This window comes from Solanum tuberosum, unplaced genomic scaffold, assembly GCF_000226075.1.
Source record: "Solanum tuberosum cultivar DM 1-3 516 R44 unplaced genomic scaffold, SolTub_3.0 scf00150, whole genome shotgun sequence".
Lineage (NCBI taxonomy): Eukaryota > Viridiplantae > Streptophyta > Magnoliopsida > Solanales > Solanaceae > Solanum > Solanum tuberosum.
The window spans coordinates 1,410,244-1,436,033 of NW_006239073.1; the positions used below are offsets into that span (position 1 = coordinate 1,410,244).

Here is a 25,790-nt window from a genome sequence, read left to right on the forward strand (position 1 = left end):
GTTTGTCTTTTTGTTGATGACCTCATCTGTTTGAAGCTTTCAAGAAATCTATGTCCCTTGAGTTCGAGATGACGGACATAGGGTTCACGTCATAATATTTTGGACCAAGAAGTGAAGCAAATGGAGGAAGACATCTTCATATCTCAAGAAAGCTATACAAAGGAGATTTTGAAGAAGTTCAACATGTTTGATTGTAATCCTGTAAATATCCCAATGGAAAGTGGAACAAAATTGTCAAGTTTGATGATATAGAAAAGATGGACTCCACTATGTTCAAAAGTTTCATAGGAAGTCTGAGGTACTTGACATGTACGAGATCAAATATACTCTTTGCGGTAGGAGTAGTAAGTCGCTTCATTGAAGCTCCTACCTCCACTCACTTAAAGGTCGCTAAAAGAATTCTTCATTAACTAAAAGGTACGATTGACCTTGGACTACTGTGATACTGATTATGCGGGGATGTTGATGACAAAAAAAATACATCGGATTTTGTGTTTTCCTTGGGTGATTGTGTTATTTCTTGAAGTTCAAAGAAACAATCAATGGTTACTCTCTCTACTTGTGAAGCTGAATATGTGACAGCGACATCATGTACATATCATGCTATTTGGTTGAGGAGATTGTTGAAGGAACTCAATTTACCGCAAATTAATGCAACAATGATTTGTGTTGATAACAAAGCTGCGCATACACTTTCCAATTGAATCAAGTGTACCAATATATTTAATTTTCTAGTACAAAAATACAGGGGGGTACGGAAAAGCTATTGGGTTCATCCGAATCCACGAACTGTTAGGATCAAAATAATTAGGTGTAATGCGGAAGCTAGCAAAGCAAACTTTGAAAGACCATGAGTAAGCAGGCAAACGGGAAATATACCAAAAGACAGAAAGATTTAACGTATTTCAGTCAATCAACCTACATCCACAAAAGAGATGAGCAATCCACTATAAATATGAAAGTATAAAATATAAAGAAAAAATAACATCAACCAATTCACTCGGAATACAAGGAGGTTCACAAATTCTCTCTCATAGCCAAAACTAACTCTCAAAACCATAGGACTACATTGTGAATGATGATTAAGTTAGATGGACAAGCATATATTTATAGAGTCCTAAGCTTTTTCCTACAAGAAAAAGACTAGTCAAATCTTAAATCTTTTCCTTAAAAACAACTTATTTATGATAAGAAAGTCAAGGCAAATAAAACCAACACAAACCCCACCTACCTCTGCATAACAAAACAAAAGTTGGCCTTCCCAGTGGACGGAATATTATAAGACTTGGTGTCTCGAGAAAACCTTAAAGCTTAATTACGTCCTACTTGGGCAATGGACATTAATAATGCAACAACTCTTAAATGACAATGAAAAGAAAGAAAAGCTCCTTATTTCCAAATTCCAATCGAAGTTAAGTTCTTCATTGCATTGTTTTCCATCATCGATCCACACCCATTAATTCTTGCAGAAAGCCTCTTCTTAGCTTGTCATCATAACTCATTAAATCAGGAAACAAGTGTAGAAATTATATATTTCTTGTATATATTGACACATTATTCCAGGCAATCATTTTCCTATCATCTCGTTGATTTCCGTTTTTGATTATTGTTTATATTATAGCATAGGTAGTATATAGCACTATATATAGTTTGATGAGTTGAGACAGATAAAGAAGATTACAATCATGCATGCAGCATTAATAAATTAAAAAAAAAGAAAGTATTAATGAATGATCAATATAATGTTCCCGGTCGTCTATATATATATATATATGTATATGTGTGTGTGGAATATTTAACAATAGGCATGTAATATTTGAAATTATCTTCCTCCAAGGCCAAGGTAAAAAGGTGCACCAGTGTGCCTCAACCAAAGATATCCATTAATCCAGCGGTCGACTGTATATTGAACAGCTTCAACTGGGTTAATAAGACGGAAGTTCTTGAAGCTCTTGTTCCTGTTATTGATGTTTGCACCCGGTCCGCGGTTGGCAAACTCGTAGTAATTACATGTCCGCTCGAATGATTGTCCTTGCCATATCATCCAACCTTCTGGGCGGATGAAATCACCCAATTCGCTCTCCATGAATACAGTCGTTGCGTAAGGCTTCCAGGGACGGCCCAAGTATGTTGCCAGCTTGAACCTATCTGCAAACAATTCCCTTTCTGGAACGATTCTGCAGTTCTGGAACACCAAACCACCTGGTTTGTTCGCTATTTCTTTGCCATCAGCGGTGATCGTGTTGAACTGGCTGTCCAAAGGTCTCCTCGCTATGATCAAACTATTTTGGATTACTGCTGACCCCCTTCCAAAGATGAAATCTATCGTACCAGATATGACACAATTGCGATAAAATTGGCGATGGTTTTGATAGTACAAGGTGTCTTGATAACCTTCAATGCTGCAGTCAAAAACAGCAGCCATATCACCGTTAATTCGAAGAGCCACAGCTTGGTGACCTTGTGGACCAGCAGTGTTGCGGAAGGTAATTCCCCTAGCAACGAATCCATTGCCAAGAACAGCTGCATGCCATTTAATGAATTAATTAATTACATAAATAATTAATCATCATCGATCATAATAGTATATAAATAAATATACTTACCAAAAGTAGCAGTGTCTTGGGTGGGTATATTCATGATACCAAAGTTTCTATGTCCAGTGATAATGGTTTTCCCTGCTCCATCGCCATAGATGAAGACGTTTGGTTGCTTCTTAGAGATGATGACATGCTCGTCATAGATTCCAGCTTTGACATAGACTATGTATTTGCCTCTATGGTTTTTAGGATAGGCAGCGAGGGCAGCAGCGACGGTGTTGTACTGACCACTGCCATCCTTGGCGACCACTGCATGAGGAGCTGCCCTATGTCGTCCTCCTGCTAAAAGCTTACGGTCGGCAACAGGGAACCAGGTAGGGTAACCAAGGAGGCGACGATGACTAGATGTTGATGTAGTTATGGTGCTTGAGATGTTGAAGGCTTGGAGGACGGTTGAAATCTTTGCTACAATGTTGATTGCATTGTGTGTGAGTTGGGTTGCATTCCGCATGCCATTTTCTAAGGCTTCTTTGTAATCAGGCTTATCGATTATACCATCGAGACACATGCTTTGATAGGAGTAGACCGCACCGAGCCAGTTCAATAGTTCGCTTACACGATCCCCAAGGGAATGCAATGCGGTATCCCCAACCATAGAGTAGGAGTCGTGGAGTTCCTCCACCGCATATTGCAACAACTCTTTGCAATCCTCTACTGCCATGTGATTGTACGGATCTGTTTTATTATCGATAGGACTACCCTTTTCCACCACCGCTAAAGATTTCTTTATTTCATCCCCTGTCACTTGCAACGAAGCTAACAGGTAGTCTTTCATCGTAGCACTATCGTTCTTAGACACTGCATCAAGGCTCTTAAAACAAGCTATTTCGAATTCCGCAGGTTTACAGAACTCCACAATCGATGCCTTCATTTGGACTTTCGGATTTTGTCCCGACCCTTTGTGCACCACGATCGCCACTCCCAATACGACACCCACCACAAGAAACAACGATACCAAAGAAACCACTATTTTCCCCACCATCTTAAATATCGAATTAATTAATTCTTATATTCCACCGGGACAAAATGCATGCATGTATTAATAAAGAAAAATAAAAAACAACTAATGGCGCCCGCGGTTAGAGGTTATTCCTCTAATAGGTTACGCTAGCTAGTCGTTTCTACAAACTGAACATGCATATATAATTAAGAAGAAGATGATGGATGAATTAACCATCATGTCATGAGCAGCTTTATATAGAAGAGAGAGAATATGATTGTACCGACGATTGTGCTCCATTCACTTCGTGGCCATCCATCCATTGTATTGAATAATGGTGAACCACTAATTAGGAACCGCCGAATTAGTGGATTTCATTTTTTTTTTAAAATAGAGCATCAATAAATTTATAGAGTAGTAATTTAGTTCGTGATACACAACTTTTTATATGTAGTTGATTACTCCTATCCATGTTTTGGTTATAACTATTTTCTGCATTTTTTGTTAAATTTCACTGAGAAATACTTATTTAATAAAACTCATTTGCACTTCGTTCTTCTCGCAAGAAAATTGCAGTCTGTGTTTCAATTTTGTAATTAATTTTTATAGCTTATTTTGATAAATTTGTGCTAAGCTTAAAAATGCAACCGTCTTAACCAAAAAAGAGTAGTATCAATGAAAAATAAAAGGGATACAAATCACGAGTACACATTGAGAATATGCTTGCTAAGGAGCCTTGCTCAGCTAATAGTTGTCATATTTTTCTTTCAGATTTTTGACAAGTTCACTTTATGTTCTAGGGTATTTCATTTCGGACCAAAATATATCCAACTTTTTAAACTATCAAAACAGATTTGTCTGTCACCACTGCCGAATTGGTCGACGAGATAGTATTTGATGCAGCTTAACGACTTAGTTTCATCAGTTTACGCGAGTGAAGGGTAAAAAACTGCTTTCAAATCAGGACTTGGTTGAGCTCGCCACACTTCCAGATCAAGATTATGATTGAAAAAACTTAAAAGAGAATGATGCCACATTTATTTATATATATATATATATATATGATGCCGAACCCAAACCAAACAAACTACTGTTTGGTATTCGTATATACATTCAAACCGAACCAATAGTACCGAATGCCCACCCCTTGCAGCAGGGCAGTGACTTCCCGATTCCAACACAACCCTGTTTTTCAGCTATCAAAATTGCATATTTTCTCAGTGTCACCAACCAACAGAAAGGAAGTAAATGAAACAAAAGAACAAAGGAGACGAATAAAGCAAATACTTATGACATCATCAATCCCATTCAGTATCCCACAACTGTTTGGATTCAAATAGTATGTCAATGTTATAGCACACAAACACAATCCCTTAAGTGCAAGGACACCTGGAACTATTTCCATCGGGCATGCATTTATCAGTCTGTTATATCCCTCATACCAAATCCGTGATCAATGACAAATGAATCCATTGCTCAACTGAGCATGCTGCATACAAATTTTCCATCGGGCACCACTAGCTTCTCCCCTTTAATGACTGTATCTAGTGGTAGTGGGCTGAAACTCCGAGATGGGCCATAAAAATGAGGAAAGACATTTGTGTCACCGACAGCTTCATAAGCCAACCCATTCCCAAGCTGCAAAAAAAAAAAAAACCCATCATAACAGGGGAACTTCTCTCATCTGTTGATCAAACATATCATATTTCGATTAGAAAAGCCAAATAAATCTTGATTGTATTATCAAATATGATGATCAACATGCCCAAGAGGAAAGAAATACTGGTTCTTATAAATGGTGAAGTCAAGAAGGCAATGCGACTAGCCTTTTTAGCATCGATTTGCAGCAAGTACAAATCATCCTTAACGTTCAAGAAGAAGTTCAGAAAAGTTGGTTGAACCTGCAAGTTCCAAATTTTCAAGTCAGAGTGATGACAAACGAACTCAACTAAATGCAATCCAATTAACTGTTCTCTAAAATATGCTAAGTTGCAACTAAAATATTCAATTAGATCATTTTTTCCACAATACGTTAAGCATATCTAACAACAATTGAACAATTGATTTCTTACATGATTTAATGATCTCTAACTAATTATATTCTGGAAGTACTTCATTTAAACATGTATAAATTCCTAAAGATAGCCCTCTTTTCTTCTTTTTCCCGTCAGGAGTTTTGATTTTGGGTGATTGTTGAGACCACAAATGCTAAATCATGAAAGTATTCCCTACTTCTTTAACTTGCATGTCATAATAATTTTACATACTTTTCAAGAGAAAAACACTTGCAATTTTATTAATTAGGAGTTCAAAACATAAAGTGCGCTATAACAGGTGCTTCCCAAAGTAAAGGAAATAGATAAATGGGCACCTGAGGCAGTAAGAACTTGAAAACTATATATCAAGTGCGAGGTATAGTCTCATGGAGGCGATTTATTAATCAACAAACAAGTAGCTCGAGACTAATTTAAAGTTCTTTTGCATTCACTTGGTTAAAACTAGACACTAATTCATGATTAAACATGAAAAATAGGGGAATCCAAACAGCCATAACTCGGGCCTCGGATGTTCGTTTCAGGCAATTTTATTTTTCAACCTGTGTATTTTTTCGAGATCTACGGAACAAAATTGCCGTAAGGCGGTTTGAGCGAGCCGATTTTTCAAAAAACGTCTTTTACTCATTCTTATATTAGTAGAAATATGATGAGAAAAAAAAAAAGCAAATTCAAATAGAGGAGATGACTTTTTCAAATAGATCTCGAAAAAATACGAGGGATCAAAAAAAAAATTGCGTCAAACGGACATCCGAGCCCAAAGATACGATCATATGAAAATTCAACATCTTAAAAATTGAAGGTAGCTGTGAATTTGGAAAACTTCAAACGGCCATAACTCGGGCCTCGGATGTCCGTTTCAGGCCATTTTTTTTTCAACCTGTGTATTTATTCGAGATCTACGCAACCAAACTGTCGTAAGGTGGTTTGAGCAAGCCAATTTTACAAAAAACGTCTTTTACTCATTCTTATATGAGTAGAAATACGATGAGAAAATAAAAGAAAATTCAAATAGAGGGGATGACTTTTTCAAATAGATCTCGAAAAAATTTGAGGAATCAAAAAAAAAAAATTGCGTCAAACGGACATTCGAGCCCAGAGATACGATTATTTGAAAATTCAGCATCTTAAAGATTGAAGGTAGCTGTGAATTTGGGAAACTTCAAACGGCCATAACTCGAGCCTCGGATGTCCGTTTCAGGCAATTTTTTTTTCAACCCTTGTATATTTTCGAGATTTAAGCAATCAAACTGCCATAAGATGGTTTGAGCGAGCCGATTTTTCAAAAAACGTCTTTTACTCATTCTTATATAAGTAGAAATATGATGAGTAAAAAACAAGAAATTCAAATAAAGGGGATGACATTTTCAAATAGATCTCGAAAAAATATGAGGGATCAAAAAAAATTGCGTCAAACGGACATTCGAGCCCAAAGATACGATTATTTGAAAATTCAGCATCTTAAAGATAAAAGGTAGCTGTAAATTTGGGAAACTTCAAACGGCCATAACTCAGGCCTCGGATGTCCGTTTCAGGCAATATTTTTTTTCAACTTATGTATTTTTTCGAGATTAACGCAACCAAATTGCCGTAAGGTGGTTTGAGCGATCTGATTTTTCAAGAAACGTCTTTTACTCATTCTTATATGAATAGAAATATGACGAGAAAAAAAAAAGAAATTCAAACAAAGGGGATGACTTTTCCAAATAGATATCAAAAAAATACGAGGAATCAAAAAAAAAATTGCGTCAAACGGACATTTGAGCCTAAAGATACGATCATTTGAAAATTCAGCATCTTAAGGATTGAAGATAGTTGTGAATTTGGAAACTTCAAACAGCCATAACTCGGGCCTCGGATGTCCGTTTCATGCAATTTATTTTTTCAATCTGTGTATTTTTTCGAGATCTACGCAACCAAACTGCCATAAGGCGATTTGAGAGAGGCGATTATTCAAATAAAGGGATGAGTTTTTCAAATAGATCTCGAAAAAATACGAGGATTCATACAAAAAATTGCGTCAAACGGACATTCGAGCCCAAAGATACGATCATTTGAAAATTCAGCATCTTAAAGATTGAAGGTAGCTGTGAATTTGGGAAACTTCAAACGGCCATAACTTGGGCCTCGGATGTCCGTTTCCGGCGATTTATTTTTTCAACCTATGTATTTTTTCGAGATTTACGCAACTAAACTGCCGTAAGGCGATTTGAACGAGCCGATATTTCAAAAAACGTCTTTTACTCATTCTTATATGAGTAGAAATATGATATAAAAAAAAGGAAATTCAAATAAAGGGGATGACTTTTTCAAATAGATCTCAAAAAAATACGAGCAATCAAATTTTTTTTTGCGTCAAACGGACATTCGAGCCCAAAGATACGATCATTTGAAAATTCAGCATCTTAAAGATTGAAGGTAGCTGTAAATTTGGGAAACTTCAAACGGCCATAACTTGGGCCTCGGATGTCCGTTTCCGGCGATTTATTTTTTCAACCTATGTATTTTTTCGAGATTTACGCAACTAAACTGCCGTTAAGGCGATTTGAACGAGCCGATATTTCAAAAAACGTCTTTTACTCATTCTTATATGAGTAGAAACATGATGAGAAAAAAAAAAGGAAATTCGAATAAAGGGGATGACTTTTTCAAATAGATATCGAAAAAAACGAGGAATCAAAAAAAAAATTGCGTCGAACGGACATTCGAGCCTAAAGATACGATCATTTTAAAATTCAGCATCTTTGAGATTGAAGGTAGCTGTGAATTTGGGAAACTTCAAACGGCCATAACTCGGGCCTCGGATATCTGTTTCAGGCGATTTTTTTTTCAACCTGTGTAATTTTTCGAGATCAACGAAACCAAACTTCCGTAAGGCAGTTTGAGCGAGCCAATTTTTCATAAAACGTCTTTTACTCATTCTTATATGAGTAGAAACATAATGAGAAAAAAAAAGGAAATTCAAATAAAGGAGATGACTTTTTCAAATAGATATCGAAAAAAACGAGGAATCAAAAAAAAAATTGCGTCGAACGGACATTCGAGCCTAAAGATACGATCATTTTAAAATTCAGCATCTTTGAGATTGAAGGTAGCTGTGAATTTGGGAAACTTCAAACGGCAATAACTTGGGCCTTGAATGTCCGTTTCCGGCGATTTATTTTTTCAACCCAGGCCTCGGTTGTCCGTTTCAGGCTATTTTTTTTCAACCTGTGTATATTTTCGAGATCTACGCAACCAAACTTCCGTAAAGTGGTTTGAGTGAGCCGATTTTTCAAAAAACATCTTTTACTCATTCTTATATGAGTGAAAATATGATGAGAAAAAAAAAAGGAAATTCAAATAAAGGGGATGACTTTTTCAATTATATATCGAAAAAATACGAGAAACCAAAAAAAAAATTGCATCAAACGGACATTTGAGCCCAAAGATATGATTATTTGAAAATTCAGCATCTTAAAGATTGAAGGTAGCTGTGAATTTGGGAAACTTCAAACAGCCATAACTCGGGCTTCGGATGTCCGTTTTAGACGATTTTTCTTTTCAACTCGTTTAATTTTTCGAGATCTACGCAACCAAACTACCGTAAGACGGTTTGAGCGAGCCGATTTTTCAAAAAACGTCTTTTACTCATTCTTATATGAGTAGAAATATGATGAGAAAGAAAAAGGAAATTCAAATAAGGGAGATGACTTTTTCAAATAGATCTAGAAAAAATACGTAGATTCAAAAAAAATTGCATCAAACGGTCATTCGAGCCTAAAGATACGATCATTTGAAAATTCAGTATCTTAAAGATTGAAGGTAGTTATGAATTGGGGAAAACTTCAAAACGGCCATAACTCGGGCTTCGGATGTCCATTTCAGGCAATTTTTTTTTCAACCTGTGTATTTTTTTTAGATTTACACAACCAAACTGCCGTAAGGAGATTTGAACGAGCCGATTTTTCAAAAAATGAGTTTTACTCATTCTTATATGAGTAGAAATATGATTAGAAAATAAAAAGGAAATTCAAATAAAGGGGATGACTTTTTCAAATAGATATCGAAAAAAACGAGGAATCAAAAAAAAAATTGCGTTTTTTGCGTCAAACGGACATTCGAGCCCAAAGATACAATCATTTGAAAATTCAGTATCTTAAAAATTGAAGGTAGCAGTGAATTTGGGAAACCTCAAACGGCCATAACTCGGGCCTCGGATGTCTGTTTCAGGCGATTTTTTTTTCAACCTGTGTATTTTTTACAAGAAACATCTTTTACTCATTCTTATATGAGTAAAAATACGATGAGAAAAAAAAAAGAAAATGAAAATAGAGGGGCTGAGTTTTTCAAATAGATCTCGAAAAAATTTGAGGAATCAAAACAAAAAATTGCGTCAAACGGACATTCGATCCCAGAGATACGATTATTTGAAAATTCAGCATCTTAAAGATTGAAGGTAGCTGTGAATTTGGGAAACTTCAAACGGCCATAACTCGGGCTTCGGGTGTCCGTTTCCAATTATTTTTACAACCTGTGTATATTTTCGAGATTTACGCAATCAAATTGCCGTAAGATGGTTTGAGCGAGCCGAGTTTTCAAAAAACGTCTTTTACTCATTCTTATATGAGTAGAAATATGATGAGAAAGAAAAAGGAAATTCAAATAAGGGAGATGACTTTTTCAAATAGATCTAGAAAAAATACGTAGATTCAAAAAAAATTGCATCAAACGGTCATTCGAGCCTAAAGATACGATCATTTGAAAATTCAGTATCTTAAATTATTTGAAAATTCAGCATCTTAAAGATAACAGGTAACTGTAAATTTGGGAAACTTAAAATTTCCATAACTCAGGCCTCGGATGTCCGTTTCAGGAATTTTTTTTTTCAACTTGTGTATTTTTTCGAGATTAACCAACCAAACTGCCGTAAGGTGAGTTAAGCGATCCGATTTTTCAAGAAACGTCTTTTACTAATTCTTATATGAATAGAATTATGATGAGAAAAAAAAAGAAATTCAAACAAAAGGGATGACTTTTTCAAATAGATATCGAAAAAATACGAGGAATCAAAAAAAAAATTGCGTCAAACGGACATTTGAGCCTAAAGATACGATCATTTAAAAATTCAGTATCTTAAAAATTGAAGATAGTTGTGAATTTGGAAACTTCAAACAGCTATAACTCGGGCCTCGGATCTCCGTTTCATGCAATTTATTTTTTCAAACTGTGTATTTTTTCAAGATTTACGCACCCAAACTGCCATAAGGCGGTTTGAGAGAGGCAATTATTCAAATAAAGGGGATGACTTTTTCAAATAGATCTCGAAAAAATACGAGGAATCATACAAAAAATTGCGTCAAACGGACATTCGAGCCCAAAGATACGATCATTTGAAAATTCAGCATCTTAAGAATTGAAGGTAGCTGTGAATTTGGGAAACTTCAAACGGCCATAACTTGGGCCTCAGATGTCCATTTCCGGCGATTTATTTTTTCAACCTGTGTATTTTTTCGAGATCTATGCAACTAAACTGCCGTAAGGCGATTTAAACTAGTCGATTTTTCAACAAAAGTCTTTTACTCATTCTTATATGAGTAGAAATATGATATAAAAAAAGGAAATTCAAATAAAGGGGATGACTTTTTCAAATAGATCTCAAAAAAATAAGAGCAATCAAAATTTTTTTTGCGTCAAACGGACATTCGAGCCCAAAGATACGATCATTTGAAAATTCAGCATCTTAAGAATTGAAGGTAGCTGTGAATTTGGGAAACTTCAAACGGCAATAACTTGGGCCTTGAATGTCCGTTTCCGGCGATTTATTTTTTCAACCTGTGTATTTTTTCGAGATATACGCAATTAAAGTGTCGTGAGGCGATTTGAGCTTGCCAATTTTTCAAAAAACGTCTTTTACTCATTCTTATATGAGTGGAAATATGATAAGGAAAAAAAAGGAAATTCAAATAAAGGGGATGACTTTTTCAATTAGACTATCCGAAAAATACAGAACCAAAAGATTGCGTCAAACGGACATTCGAACCCAAAGATACGACCATTTGAAAATTCAGCATTTTAAAGATTGAAAGTAGCTGTGAATTTAGAAAACTTCAAATGGCCATAACTCGGGGCTCGGTTGTTCGTTTCAGGCGATTTTTTTTTTCAACCTATGTATATTTTCGAGATCTACGCAACCAAACTTCCGTAAAGCGGTTGAGTGAGCCAATTTTTCAAAAATCGTCTTTTACTCATTCTTATATGAGTGGAAATATGATAAGGAAAAAAAAAGGAAATTCAAATAAAGGGGATGACTTTTTCAATTAGATATCGAAAAAATACAAGAAACCAAAAAAGATTGCGTCAAACGGACATTTGAGCCCAAAGATATGATTATTTGAAAATTCAGCATGTTAAAGATTGAAGATAGCTGTGAATTTGAGAAACTTCAAACGGCCATAACTCGTGCTTCGGATGTCATTTTCAGACGATTTTTCTTTACAACTTGTTTATTTTTTTGAGATCTACGCACACAAACTACCGTAAGACGATTTGATCGAGCCAATTTTTCAAAAAATGTCTTTTAATCATTCTTATATGAGTAGAAATATGATTAAAAAAAAAAGAAATTCAAATAAAGGGGATGACTTTTTCAAATAGATCTCAAAAAATACGAGGAATCAAAATTTTTTTTTGCGTCAAACGGACATTCGAGTCCAAAGACACGATTATTTGAAAATTCAGCATCTTCAAGATAAAAGGTAGCTGTAAATTTGGGAAACTTCAAACGGCCATAACTCAGGCCTCGGATGTCCGGTTCAGGCAATTTTTTTTTCAACTTGTGTATGTTTTCGAGATTAACGCAACCAAACTGCCGTAAGGGGGTTTGAGCGATCCAATTTTTCAAAAACCGTCTTTTACTCATTCTTATATGAATGTAAATATGATGAGAAAGAAAAAGGAAATTCAAATAAAGGTGATGACTTTTTCAAATAGACCAAGAAAAAATACGTAGGATCAAAGAAAATTGCATCAAACGGACATTCGAGCCCAAAGATACGATCATTTGAAAATTCAGCATCTTAAAGATTGAAGGTAGTTATGAATTGGGGAAACTTCAAACGGCCATAACTCGGGTCTCGGATGTCCATTTCAGGCAATTTTTTTTCAACCTGTGTATTTTTTTGAGATCTACGCAACCAAACTGCCGTAAGGAGGTTTAAGCGAGCCGATTTTTCAAAAAATGAGTTTTACTCATTCTTATATGAGTAGAAATATGATTAGAAAATAAAAAGGAAATTCAAATAAAGGGGATGACTTTTTCTAATAGATCTCGAAAAAATACGAGGAATCAAAATTTTTTTGCGTCAAACGGACATTCGAGCCCAAAGATACGATCATTTGAAAATTCAGCATCTTAAAAATTGAAGGTAGCTGTGAATTTGGGAAACTTCAAACGGCAATAACTTGGGCCTTGAATGTCCGTTTCCGGCGATTTATTTTTTCAACCAGTGTATTTTTTCGAGATCTACACAATGAAAGTGTCGTGAGGCGATTTGAGCTTGCCATTTTTCAAAAAACGTGTTTTACTCATTCTTATATGAGTAGAAACATGATGAGATAAAAAAAAGGAAATTCAAATTAAGGGGATGACTTTTTCAAATAGATCTCGAAAAAAAACGAGGAATCAAAATAAAAATTTCGTCGAACGGACTTTCGAGCCTAAAGATACGATCATTTTAAAATTCAGCATCTTTGAGATTGAATGTAGTTGTGAATTTGGGAAACTTCAAACGGCCATAACTCGGGCCTCGGATATCCGTTTCAGTCGATTTTTTTTCTCAACCTGTGTAATTTTTCGAGATCTACGAAACCAAACTTCCGTAAGGCAGTTTGAGCGAGCCAATTTTTCATAAACCGTATTTTACTCATTCTTATATGAGTAGAAACATAATGATAAAAAAAAGGAAATTCAAATAAAGTAGATGACTTTTTCAAATAGATCTCGAAAAAAAACGAGGAATCAAAATAAAAATTTCGTCGAACGGACTTTCGAGCCTAAAGATACGATCATTTTAAAATTCAGCATCTTTGAGATTGAATGTAGTTGTGAATTTGGGAAACTTCAAACGGCCATAACTCGGGCTTCGGATGTCCGTTTTAGACGAATTTTCTTTTCAACCTGTTTATTTTTTCGAGATCTACTCAACCATACTACCGTAAGAAGGTTTGAGCGGGCCGATTTTACAAAAAACGTCTTTTACTCATTCTTATATGTGTAGAAATATGATTAGAATATAAAAAGGAAATTCAAATAAAGAGGATAACTTTTTCAAATAGATCTAGAAAAAATACGAGGAATCAAAAAAAAATTTGCGTCAAACGGACATTCGAGCCCAAAGATACGATCATTTGAAAATTTAGCATCTTAAAGATTGAAGGTAGCAGTGAATTTGGGAAACTTCAAACGGCCATAACTCAGGCCTCAGATGTCCGTTTCAGGCAATTTTATTTTTTTCAACTTGTGTATTTTTTCGAGATTAACGCAACCAAACTGCCGTAAGGTGGTTTGAGCGAGCCGATTTTTCAAAAAATGAGTTTTACTCATTCTTATATGAGTAGAAATATGATTAGAATATAAAAAGGAAATTCAAATAAAGAGGATAACTTTTTCAAATAGATCTAGAAAAAATACGAGGAATCAAAAAAAATTTAGCGTCAAACGGACATTCGAGCCCAAAGATACGATCATTTGAAAATTTAGCATCTTAAAGATTGAAGGTAGCAGTGAATTTGGGAAACTTCAAACGGCCATAACTCGGGCCTCGGATGTCCGTTTCAGGCGATTTTTTTTTCAACCTGTGTATTTTTTACAGAAAGCAACTTTTACTCATTCTTATATGAGTAGAAATACGATGAGAAAAAAAAAAGAAAATGAAAATAGAGGGGATGACTTTTTCAAATAGATCTAGAAAAAATACGAGGAATCAAAAAAAATTTAGCGTCAAACGGACATTCGAGCCCAAAGATACGATCATTTGAAAATTTAGCATCTTAAAGATTGAAGGTAGCTGTGAATTTGAAAAACTTCAAACGGCCAAAATTCGGGCATCGAATGTCCATTTCAGGCAATTATTTTTTCAACCATTGTATATTTTCGAGATTTACGAAATCAAACTGCCGTAAGATGGTTTTAGCGAGCCGATTTTTCAAAAACATCTTTTACTCATTCTTATATGAGTATAAATATGATGAGGAAAAAAAAAGAAATTTAAATAAAGGGGATGACATTTTCAAATAGATCTTGAAAAAATATGAGGGATCAAAAAAAATTTGCGTCAAACGGACATTCGAGCCCAAAGATACGATTATTTGAAAATTCAGCATCTTAAAGATTGAAGGTAGCTGTGAATTTGGGAAACTTCAAACGGCAATTCATAACTCAGGCCTCGGATGTCCGTTTCAAGAATTTTTTTTTTCAACTTGTGTATTTTTTCGAGATTAACGCAACCAAACTGCCGTAAGGCGGTTTTAGCAATCCGATTTTTCAAGAAACGTCATTTACTCATTCTTATATGAATAGAAATATGATGAGAAAAAAAAAAGAAATTCAAACAAAGGGGATGACTTTTTCAAATAGATATCGAAAAAATACGAGGAATCAAAAAAAAATTGCGTCAAACGGACATTTGAGCCTAAAGATACGATCATTTGAAAATTCAGCATCTTAAAGATTGAAGATAGTTGTGAATTTGGAACTTCAAACAGCCATAACTCGGGCCTCGGATCTCCGTTTCATGCAATTTATTTTTCCAAACGGTGTATTTTTCGAGATATACGCACCCAAACTTCCATAAGGCGGTTTGAGAGAGGCGATTATTCAAATAAAGGAGATGACTTTTTCAAATAGATCTCGAAAAAATATGGGGAATCATACAAAAAATTGCGTCGAACGGACATTCGAGCCCAAAGATACGATCATTTGAAAATTCACCATCTTAAAGATTGAAGGTAGCTGTGAATTTGGGAAACTTCAAACGGCCATAACTTGGGTCTCGGATGTCCGTTTTCGGCGATTTATTTTTTCAACATGTGTATTTTTTTGAGATCTACGCAACTAAACTGGCATAAGGCGATTTGAATGAGCAGATTTTTCAACAAACGTCTTTTACTCAATCTTGTATGAGTAGAAATACGATATAAAAAAAAGGAAATTCAAATAAAGGGAATGACTTTTTCAAATAGATCTCAAAAAAATACGAGCAATCAAATTTTTTTTTGCGTCAAACGGACATTCGAGCCCAAAGATACGATCATTTGAAAATTCAGCAACTTAAAGATTGAATTTAGCTATGAATTTAGGAAACTTCAAACGGCCATAACTTGGGCTTCGGATGTCAGTTTCCGGCGATTTATTTTTTCAACCTGTGTATTTTTTCGATATTTACGAAACCAAACTTCCGTAAGGCGGTGTGAGCGAGCCAATTTTTCATAAAACGTTCTTTACTCATTCTTATATGAGTAGAAACATGATGAGAAAAAAAAAGGAAATTCAAATAAAGGAGATAACTATTTCAAATAGATCTCGAAAAAATACAAGGAATCAAAAAATAAATTGCGTCAAACGGACATTCGAACCCAAAGATACGATCATTTGAAAATTCAGCAACTTAAAGATTGAATTTAGCTATGAATTTAGGAAACTTCAAACGGCCATAACTTGGGCTTCGGATGTCAGTTTCCGGCGATTTATTATTTTTTTTTTCAACCTGTGTATTTTTTACAAAAAACATATTTTACTCATTCTTATATAAGTAGAAATACGATGAGAAAAAAAAATGAAAATAGAGGGGATGACTTTTTCAAGTAGATCTCGAAAAAATTCGAGGAATCAAAACAAAAAATTGCGTCAAACGAACATTCGAGCCCAGAGATACGATCATTTGAAAATTCAGCATCTTAAAGATTTAAGGTAGCTGTGAATTTGGGAAACTTCGGGCATCGGATGTCCGTTTCAGGCAATTATTTTTTCAACCTGTGTATATTTTCGAGATTTACGCAATCAAACTGCCGTAAGATGGTTTTAGCGAGCCGATTTTTCAAAAAACGTCTTTTACTCATTCTTATATGAGTAGAAATATGATGAGAAAAAAAAAAGAAATTTAAATAAAGGGATGACATTTAAAATTGATTTCTAAAAAATATGAGGGATCAAAAATAAATTGCGTCAAACGGACATTCGAGCCAAAAGATACTATTATTTGAAAATTCAGCATCTTAATGGTAAAGGGTAGCTATAAATTTGGGTAACTTCAAATGGCCATAACTCAAGCCTCGGATGTCCATTTCAGGAAAAAAAAATTTCAACTTGTGTATTTTTTCGAGATTAACGCAACCAAACTGCCGTAAGGTGGTTTGAGCGATCCGATTTTTCGATAAACGTCTTTTACTCATTCTTATATGAATAGAAATATGATGAGAAAAAAAAAGAAATTCAAACAAAGGGGATGACTTTTTCAAATAGATATCGAAAAAATACGAGGAATCAAAAAAAAATTGCGTCAAACGAACATTTGAGCCTAAAGATACGATCATTTGAAAATTCAGCATCTTGAAGATTGAAGATAATTGTGAATTTGGAAACGTCAAACAGTCATAACTCGGGCCTCGGATGTCCGTTTCATGCAATTTATTTTTTCAAACTGTGTATTCTTTCGAGATCTACGCACCCAAACTGCCATAAGGCGGTTTGAGAGAGGCGATTATTCTAATAAAGGGATGACTTTTTCAAATAGATCAAGAAAAAATACGTAGGATCAAATTTTTTTTGCATCAAACAGATATTCGAGCCCAAAGATACGATCATTTGAAAATTCAACATCTTAAAGATTGAAGGTAGTTATGAATTGGGGAAACTTCAAACGGCCGTAACTCGGGCCTCGGATGTCCATTTCAGGCAAAAAAAATTTCAACCTGTGTATTTTTTTGAGATCTACGCAACCAAACTGCGGTAAGGAGGTTTGAGCGAGCCGATTTTTCAAAAAATGAGTTTTACTAATTCTTGTATGAGTAGAAATATGATTAGAAAATAAAAAGGAAATTCAAATAAAGGGGATGACTTTTTCAAATAGATCTCGAAAAAATACGAGGAATCAAAATTTTTTTGCGTCAAACGGACATTCGAGCCCAAAGATACGATTATTTGAAAATTCAGCATATAAAAGATTGAAGGTAGCAGTAAATTTGGGAAACTTCAAACGGCTTTAACTCAGGCCTCGGATATCCGTTTCAGGCGATTTTTTTCAACCTGTGTATTTTTTAAAGATCTACGCAACTAAACTACCGTCAGGCGTTTTGAACAAGCCGATTTTTCAAAAAATGTCTTTTACATATTCTTATATGAGTAAAAATATGATGAGAAAAAAAAGGAAATTCAAATAAAGGGGATGACTTTTTCAAATAGATCTCGAAAAAATACGAGGAATCAAAAAAAAATTTGCGTCAAACGGATATTGGAGCCCAAATATACGATCATTTAAAAATTCAGCATCTTAAAGATTGAAGGTAGTTGTGAATTTGGGAAACTTCAAACGGCCATAACTCGGGTCTCGGATGTCCGTTTCAGGCGATTTTTTTTTCAAACTGTGCATTTTTTTGAGATCTACGCAACTAAATTGCCGTAAGTCATTTTGACCGAGCCAATTTGACAAAACACGTCTTTTACTCATTCTTATATGAGTAGAAATATGATGGAAAATAAAAAGGAAATTCAAATAAAAAGGATGACTTTTTCAAATAGATCTCGAAAAAATACGAGGAGTCAATTTTTTTTTTCGCCAAACGGACATTCGAGCCCAAATATACGATCATTTGAATATTCAGCATCTTAAAGATTAAAGGTAGCTGTGAATTTGGGAAACTTTAAATGGCCATAACTCGGGATTCGAATGTCCGTTTCCGGCAATTTTATTTTTCAACCTGTGTATATTTTCGATATCTATGCAACCAAATTACCGTAAAGCGGTTTGAGCGAGCCGATTTTTCAAAAATGTCTTTTACTTATTCTTATATGAGTAGAAATATGATGAGAAAAAAAAAGGAAATTCAAATAAAGTAATTGACTTTTTCAAATAGAGCTTGAAAAAATACGACGAATCAATAAAAAATTTGGGTCAAACGGACATTCGAACCAAAAATACGATCATTTGAAAATTCAGCATCTTAAAGATTGGAGGTAACTGTGAATTTGGTAAACTTCAAACGGCCATAACTCGGGCCTCGGATGTCCGTTTCAGGCGATTTTTTTCCAACCTGTGTATTTTTTCGAGATCTGCTCAACTAGTCTGCCGTAGGCATTTTGAATGAGCCGATTTTTCAAAAAACATCTTTTACTCATTCTTATATGAGTAGAAATATTATGAAAAAAAAAATGAAATTCAAATAAAGGGGATGCCTTTTTCAAATAGATCTCAAAAAAATACGAGGAATAAAAAAAAATTGCGTCAAACGGACATTCAAGCCCAAAGATACAATCATTTGAAAATTCAGCATCTTAAAGATTGAAGGAAGCTGTGAATTTGGGAAACTTTAAATGGCCATAACTCTGGACTCAAATGTCCGTTTCAGGCAATTTTTTTTTCAACCTGTGTATTTTTTCGAGAACTATGCAACCAAACTACCGTAAGGCGGTTTGTGCGAGCCAATTTTTCAAAAAACGTCTTTTATTCATTCTTATATGAGTAGAAATATGATGAGAAACAAAAAGAAATTCAGATAAAGGGGATAATTTTTCAAATAAATTTTTCAAACGGACATTCGAGCCCAAAGATGAGATCATTTAAAAATACAGCATCTTAAAGATTAAAGGTAGCTGTAAATTTGGGAAACTTCAAACAACCATATTTCGGTCCTCGGATGTCCGTTTCAGGTGATTTTTTTTTTCAACCTGTGTATTTTTTTAAGATCTACGCAACCAAACTTCTGTAAGGAGGTTTGAGCTAGTTGATTTTTGAAAAAACGACTTTTACTCATTCTTATATGAGTAGAAATATGATGAGAAAAAAAAAGGAAATTCAATTAAAGAGGATAACTTTTTCAAATAGATCTCGAAAAAATACGAGAAGTCAAAAAAAGAATTGCGTCAAACGGAAATTCGAGCTCAAAGATACGATCATTTGAAAATTCAGCAACTTAAAGATTGGAGGTAGCTGTGAATTTGGAAAACTTGAAACGGCCATAACTCGGGACTCGGATGTCCGTTTCAGGCGATTTTTTTTTCAACCGGTTTATTTTTTTGAGATCTACACAACCAAATTGCCGAAAGGAGGTTTGAGCGAGCGGATTTTACAAAAAACGTCTTTTACTCATTCTTATATGAGTAGAAATATGATGAGAAAAAAAAAAGGAAATTCAAATATAGGGGATGACTTTTTCAAATATATCTCGAAAAAATACGAGAAATCAAAAAAAAATTGTATCAAACGGACATTCGACCCCAAAGATACGATCATTTGAAAATTCAGCATTTTAAAGATTGAAGGTAGCTGTGAATTTGGGAAACTTCAAACAGTTATAACTCGGGCTTCGAATGTTCGGTGCAGGCGATTTTTTTTTCAACCTGTTTATTTTTTCGATATCTATGCAATCAAACTGCGGTAAGGCGGTTTGAGCAAGCTGAATTTTCAAAACACGTCTTTTATTAATTCTTATATAGATAAAAATATGATGAGAAAAAAAAGGAAATTCAAATAAAGGCGATGCCTTTTTCAAATAGATCTCGAAAAAATTCGAGGATTCAAAAAATAAATTGCGTCAAACGGACATTCGAGCCCAAAGATACGACCATTTGAAAATTCAGCATTTTAAAGATTGAAGGTAGCTATGAATTTGGGAAGCTTCAAACGGCCATAACTCGGGCCTCGGATGTCAGTTTCAGGCAATTTTTTTAAACCTATGTATATTTTCGAGATTTACGCAACAGAACTGCCGTCTGATGGTTTGAGCGAGCCGATTTTTCAAAAAACGTTTTTTACTCATTATTATATGAGTAGAATTATGATGAGAAAATAAAAAGGAAATTCAAATAAAGGAGATGCCTTTTTCAAATAGATCTCGAAAAAATACGAGGAATAAAATTTTTTTGCGTCAAACGGACATTCGAGCCCAAAGATACAATCATTTGAAAATTGAGCATCTTAAAGATTGAAGGTAGCTGTGAATTTGGGAAACTTCAAACGGCCATAACTCTGGCCTCGGATGTCCGTTTCAGGCGATTTTTTTTTCAACCTGTGTATTTTTTAGATATCTACGCCATTAAACTGCCATAAGGCATTTTGAGCGAGCCGATTTGACAAAACACGTCTTTTATTCATTCTTATATGAGTAGAAATATGATGGAAAAATAAAAAAGAAATTCAAATAAAGGGGATGACTTTTTCAAATAGATCTCGAAAAAATACGAGGAATCAAATTTTTTTTTGCGTCAAACGGACATTCGAGGCCAAATATACGATCATTTTAAAATTCAGCATCTTAAAGATTGAAGGTAGCTGTGAATTTGGGAAACTTTAAATGGCCATAACTCGGAATTCGAATGTCCGTTTCAGGCAATTTTTTTTTCAACCTGTGTATATTTTCGAGATCTACCCAACCAAATTTGTATAATGCGGTTTAAGCGAGCCGATTTTTCAATAAACGTCTTTTACTCATTCTTATATGAGTAGAAATATTATGTGAAAAAAAAAGAAATTCAAATAAAGGTGATGACTTTTTCAAATAGATCTTGAAAAAATATGAGGAATAAAAAAAAAATTGCGTCAAACGGACATTCGAGCCCAAAGGTACGATCATTTGAAAATTCAGCATCTTAAATATTGAAGGTAGCTGTGAATTCGGGAAACTTCAAACCGTCATAACTCGGGCCTTGGATATCCGTTTCAGGCGATATTTTTTTTTTCAACCTGGTATTTTTTCGAGATCTACGCAACCAAACTGTCGTAAGTTGGTTTGAGCAAGCCAATTTTTCAAAAAACGTCTTTTACTCATTCTTATTTAAGTAGAAATATAATGAGAGAAAAAAAGAAGAGGATATTCAAATAGAGGGATGACATTTTCAAATTGATTTCGAAAAAACACGAGGAATCAAAAAAAATTTGGTTTCAAACGGACATTTAAGCCTAAAGATACGATCATTTGAAAATTCAGCATCTTAAAGATTGAAGGTAGATGTGAATTTGGGAAACTTCAAACGGCCATGACTCGGGCTTCGGATGTCCGTTTTGGGCGATTTTTTTTTCTACCTGTGTATCTTTTCGTGATCTACGCAACCAAATTGCTGTAAGGCGGTTTGAAAAATCCGATTTTTCAAAAAATATCTTTTATTCATTCTTATATGAGTAGAAATATGATGAGAAAAAAAAAAGGAAATTCAAATAAAGGGGATGACTTTTTGAAATAGATCTTGAAAAAATATGACGAATCAAAAAAAAGTTTGCGTCAAACGGACATTCGAACCTAAAGATATGATCATTTGAAAATTCAGCATGTTAAAGATTTAAGGTAGCTGTGAATTTGGTAAACTTCAAACGGCCATAACTCGGGTTTCGGATGTCCGTTTCATGCGATTTTTTTTCAACCTGTGTATTTTTTCGAGATCTACGAAACCAAACTGCCGTAAGGCGGTTTGAGGAGCCAATTTTTCTAAAAACGTCTTTTACTCAATAAACTGTCGTAAGGCCGTTTGTGCGAGCCAATTTTTAAAAAAATGTCTTTTACTCATTCTTATATGAGTAGTAACATGATGAGAAAAAAAAGGAAATTTAAATAAAGTGGATGACTTTCTCAAATAGATTTCGAAAAAATACGAGGAATCAAAAAAAAATTGCGTCCAACTGACATTCGAGCCTAAAGATACGATCATTTAAAAATTCAGCATCTTAAAGATTGAAGGTAGCTGTGAATTTGGGAAACTTCAATTGGCCATAACTTGTGCCTCGGATATCTGTTTCAGGCGATTTTTTTTTCAACCTATGTATTTTTTCGAGATCTATGAAACCAAACTTTCGTAAGGCGGTTTGAGCGAGCCAATTTTTCATAAAACATCTTTTACTCATTCTTATTTGAGTAGAAACATGATGAGAAAAAAAAAGGAAATTCAAATAAAGGGGATGACCTTTTCAAATAGATCTCGAAAAAATACGAGGAATAAAAAAAAATTGCGTCAAACGGACATTCGAGCCCAAAGCTATGATCATTTGAAAATTCAGCATCTTAAAGATTGAAGGATAAAAAGCCTAGGACCGGACGTGATCTTAGAAACCAATCGTGTTCTGGTAAAAAATCTCAATATCGTATTCGTCTAGAAGAAAAAAAATTGCGTTTTCATTATGGTCTTACAGAACGACAATTACTTAAATACGTTCGTATCGCCAGAAAAGCCAAGGGGTCAACAGGTCAAGTTTTACTACAATTACTTGTAATGCGTTTGGATTACATCATTTTTCGATTGGGTATGGCTTCCACTATTCCCGCAGCCCGTCAATTAGTTAACCATCGACATATTTTAGTTAATGGTCATATAGTAGATATACCGAGTTATCGCTGCAAACCCCGAGATATTATTACGGCAAAGGATGAACAAAAATCCAGAGCTCTGATTCAAATTTCTCTCGATTCATCCCCTCATGAGGAATTACCAAATCATTTGACCCTTCAGCCATTCCAATATAAAGGATTAGTCAATCAAATAATAGATAGTAAATGGGTCGGTTTGAAAATAAATGAATTGCTAGTCGTAGAATATTATTCTCGTCAGACTTAAACCTCAGACTAAAACCAAGGGTTCGCAAAAATTTCTTCCCTTTAGGCGAAGTAAATTAACCCAAGGTTAAGTAAGTTAAGTACGATCAATCCGAGTTTGATCTAGATTTCCCCCATTTTTGTATCATAGACCAAGGATCTATTTTCATTCCTTGTCTATTCTTTTCTTTCCAGTATTTTGATTATGATTATTTTTTAGTATTCTATTTTACGCGTCACAGCAATTAGGAATTGAGAATCTATATCTTTAGATCAAAGAAGGGTCTAGCTGTTGGAATAATGGTATCCAATGCTATTTGAGCCCTTGTTGTTAGTAAAATTGGTGAATTAAGCGAAGGTACGGAAAGAGAGGGATTCGAACCCTCGGTAAACAAAAGCCTACATAGCAGTTCCAATGCTACGCCTTGAACCACTCGGCCATCTCTCCTACATAATGATTATGACCCCAAAACCGAGTGAATAGCGAGTCAGTCATAATCCATATTCCATTATTGGATAGGTACGACCAATCCATTTTAACTGAAAATTTGTCATCAAAGTCAAAGCAAAGAACGGTTTTTCTTTCCTTCGAGGCTCCGGGATAAAGATACAATTTTTACGAAAAATTGTTCAAAAAAATTCAATTCATGTTTGCAAAAACAACGTTCCCTTCTTTTTCTGATATTTTTCTATTTTTATAACGGATTAATTCAATGAATTAGAACGAATCAACTGATTGATGGTCTATATCTTTTAGACTATAGTTAATGGATACTCTTAAATCATAACTGTAATTATATAGACTATGATTCCATACCAGAAAATTTTTTTAATTCCTTTTCGGTTTTGGAGTTCTCAACAACAAATACCTACCCCTCTATTAGAATAGAAATTCCAACCAAACTACCATAAGGCGGTTTGAGCGAGCTTATTTTTCAAAAAACGTCTTTTACTCATTCTTATATAAGTAGAAATATGATGACAAAAAAAAAAAAGGAAATTCAATTAAATAGGATGACTCTTTAAAACAGATATCGAAAAAATACGAGGATTCAAAAAAAAATTGCGTCAAACGGACATTCGAGCCCAGAGATACGATCATTTGAAAATTCAGCATTTTAAAGATTGAAGGTAGCTGTGAATTTGAGAAAATTTCAAACGGCCATAACTCGGGCCTCGAATGTCCGTTTCAGGCCATTTTTTTCAACCTGTGTATTTTTTTGATATCTACGCAACCAAACTGCCGTAAGCCGGTTTGAGCTCGCAGATTTTTCAAAAAATGTCTTTTACTCATTCTTATATGAGTAGAAATATGATCAGAAAAAAAAGGAAATTCAAATAAAGAGTATGTCTTTTCAAATAGAACTCGAAAAAATACGAAGAATCAAATTTTTTTTACGTAAAACGGACATTCGAGCACAAAGACACGATCATTTGAAAATTCAGTATCTTAAAGATTGAAGGTAGCTGTAAATTTGAGAAAATTCAAACGGCCATAACTCGGCCTCGGGTGTCCGTTTCAGGCGATTTATTTTTGAACCTGCGTATTTTTTCGATGTCTACGCAACCAAACGGTCGTGAGGCGGTTTGAGCTAGCCGATTTTTCAAAAAACGTCTTTAACTCATTGAAATATGATGAAAAAATGAAAAAGGAAATTCAACTAAAGGGGATGAGTTTTTGAAATAGGTCTCGCAAAAATAGGGGGAATCAAAAAAAAATTGCGTCGAAAGGACGCTCGAGTCAAAAGTTACGACCATTTGAAAAATTCGGCATCTTAAAGATTGAAAGTAGCTGCGAATTTGGGAAACTTCAAACGGCCATAACTCGGGCTTCGGACGTCCGTTTCAGGCGATTTTTTTTTTGAACCTGCATATTTTTTCGATATCTACGCAACCTAAATGTCATGAGGCGGTTTGAGGGATCCAATCTTTCAGAAAATGCCTTTTACTCATTCTCATACGAGTAGAAATATGATGAAAAAATAAAAAGGAAATTCAACTAATGCGAATGTGTTTTTCAAATAGATCTCAAAAAATTACAAGGAATCAAAAAAAAAATTGCGTCAAAAGGACATTCGAGTCGAAAGTTACGATCATTCGAAAATTCAGCATCCTAAAGATTGAAGATAGCCGTGAAAAAAGGAAATTCAAACGGCCATAACTCGGGCTTCGGTTGTCCGTTTCAGGCTATTTTTTTTTTTTGAACGTGCATATTTTTTCGATACCTACGCAACCGAAATGTCGTGAGGCGGTTTGACAGATTCGATCCTTTAGAAAACGCCTTTTACTCATTCTCATACGACTAGAAATATGATGAAAAAATAAAAAGGAAATCCAACTAATGCGAATTAGTTTTTCAAATAGATCCCGAAAAATTACGTGGAATCAAAAAAAAAATTGTGTCAAAAGGACATTCGAGTCGAA

General features: G+C 34.6%; 2 protein-coding genes and 1 non-coding gene across 3 annotated transcripts; all 3 read right to left on the reverse strand.

Annotated features, from left to right (window-relative positions):
• Positions 1-1,723: 1,723 nt before the first annotated feature.
• LOC102583978 (pectinesterase 4-like) lies at positions 1,724-3,782 on the reverse strand. Its single transcript, XM_006352759.2, has 2 exons — positions 2,607-3,782; positions 1,724-2,523 (listed from the first exon to the last, which is right to left on the reverse strand). Exons 1-2 carry the CDS (start codon positions 3,580-3,582, stop codon positions 1,823-1,825), a joined length of 1,677 nt encoding a protein of 558 aa, XP_006352821.1. The 5' UTR covers positions 3,583-3,782; the 3' UTR covers positions 1,724-1,822.
• A 1,031-nt stretch (positions 3,783-4,813) lies between these two features.
• Positions 4,814-5,582, reverse strand: LOC102589565 (uncharacterized; the record flags this gene model as incomplete). Its single annotated transcript, XM_006352775.1, has 2 exons — positions 4,814-5,178; positions 5,367-5,582. Coding segments are annotated over 2 exons (378 nt in total), but the record flags the coding sequence as incomplete, so codon positions are not given.
• An 18,145-nt stretch (positions 5,583-23,727) lies between these two features.
• On the reverse strand, positions 23,728-23,814 carry TRNAS-GGA (transfer RNA serine (anticodon GGA)). Its single transcript has one exon. It is a non-coding gene; the product is annotated as a tRNA-Ser (tRNA).
• Positions 23,815-25,790: the final 1,976 nt, after the last annotated feature.

What these genes read in the sequence shown, in the direction of transcription:
- LOC102583978 (XM_006352759.2), bottom strand. Translation starts at nt 3,582, where the DNA reads ATGGTGGGGAAAATAGTGGTTTCTTTGGTATCGTTGTTTCTTGTGGTG. An exon ending in CCAAGACACTGCTACTTTTG is followed by an intron (nt 2,524 to 2,606) that starts GTAAGTATATTT and finishes AATGGCATGCAG; the next exon opens with CTGTTCTTGGCAATGGATTC.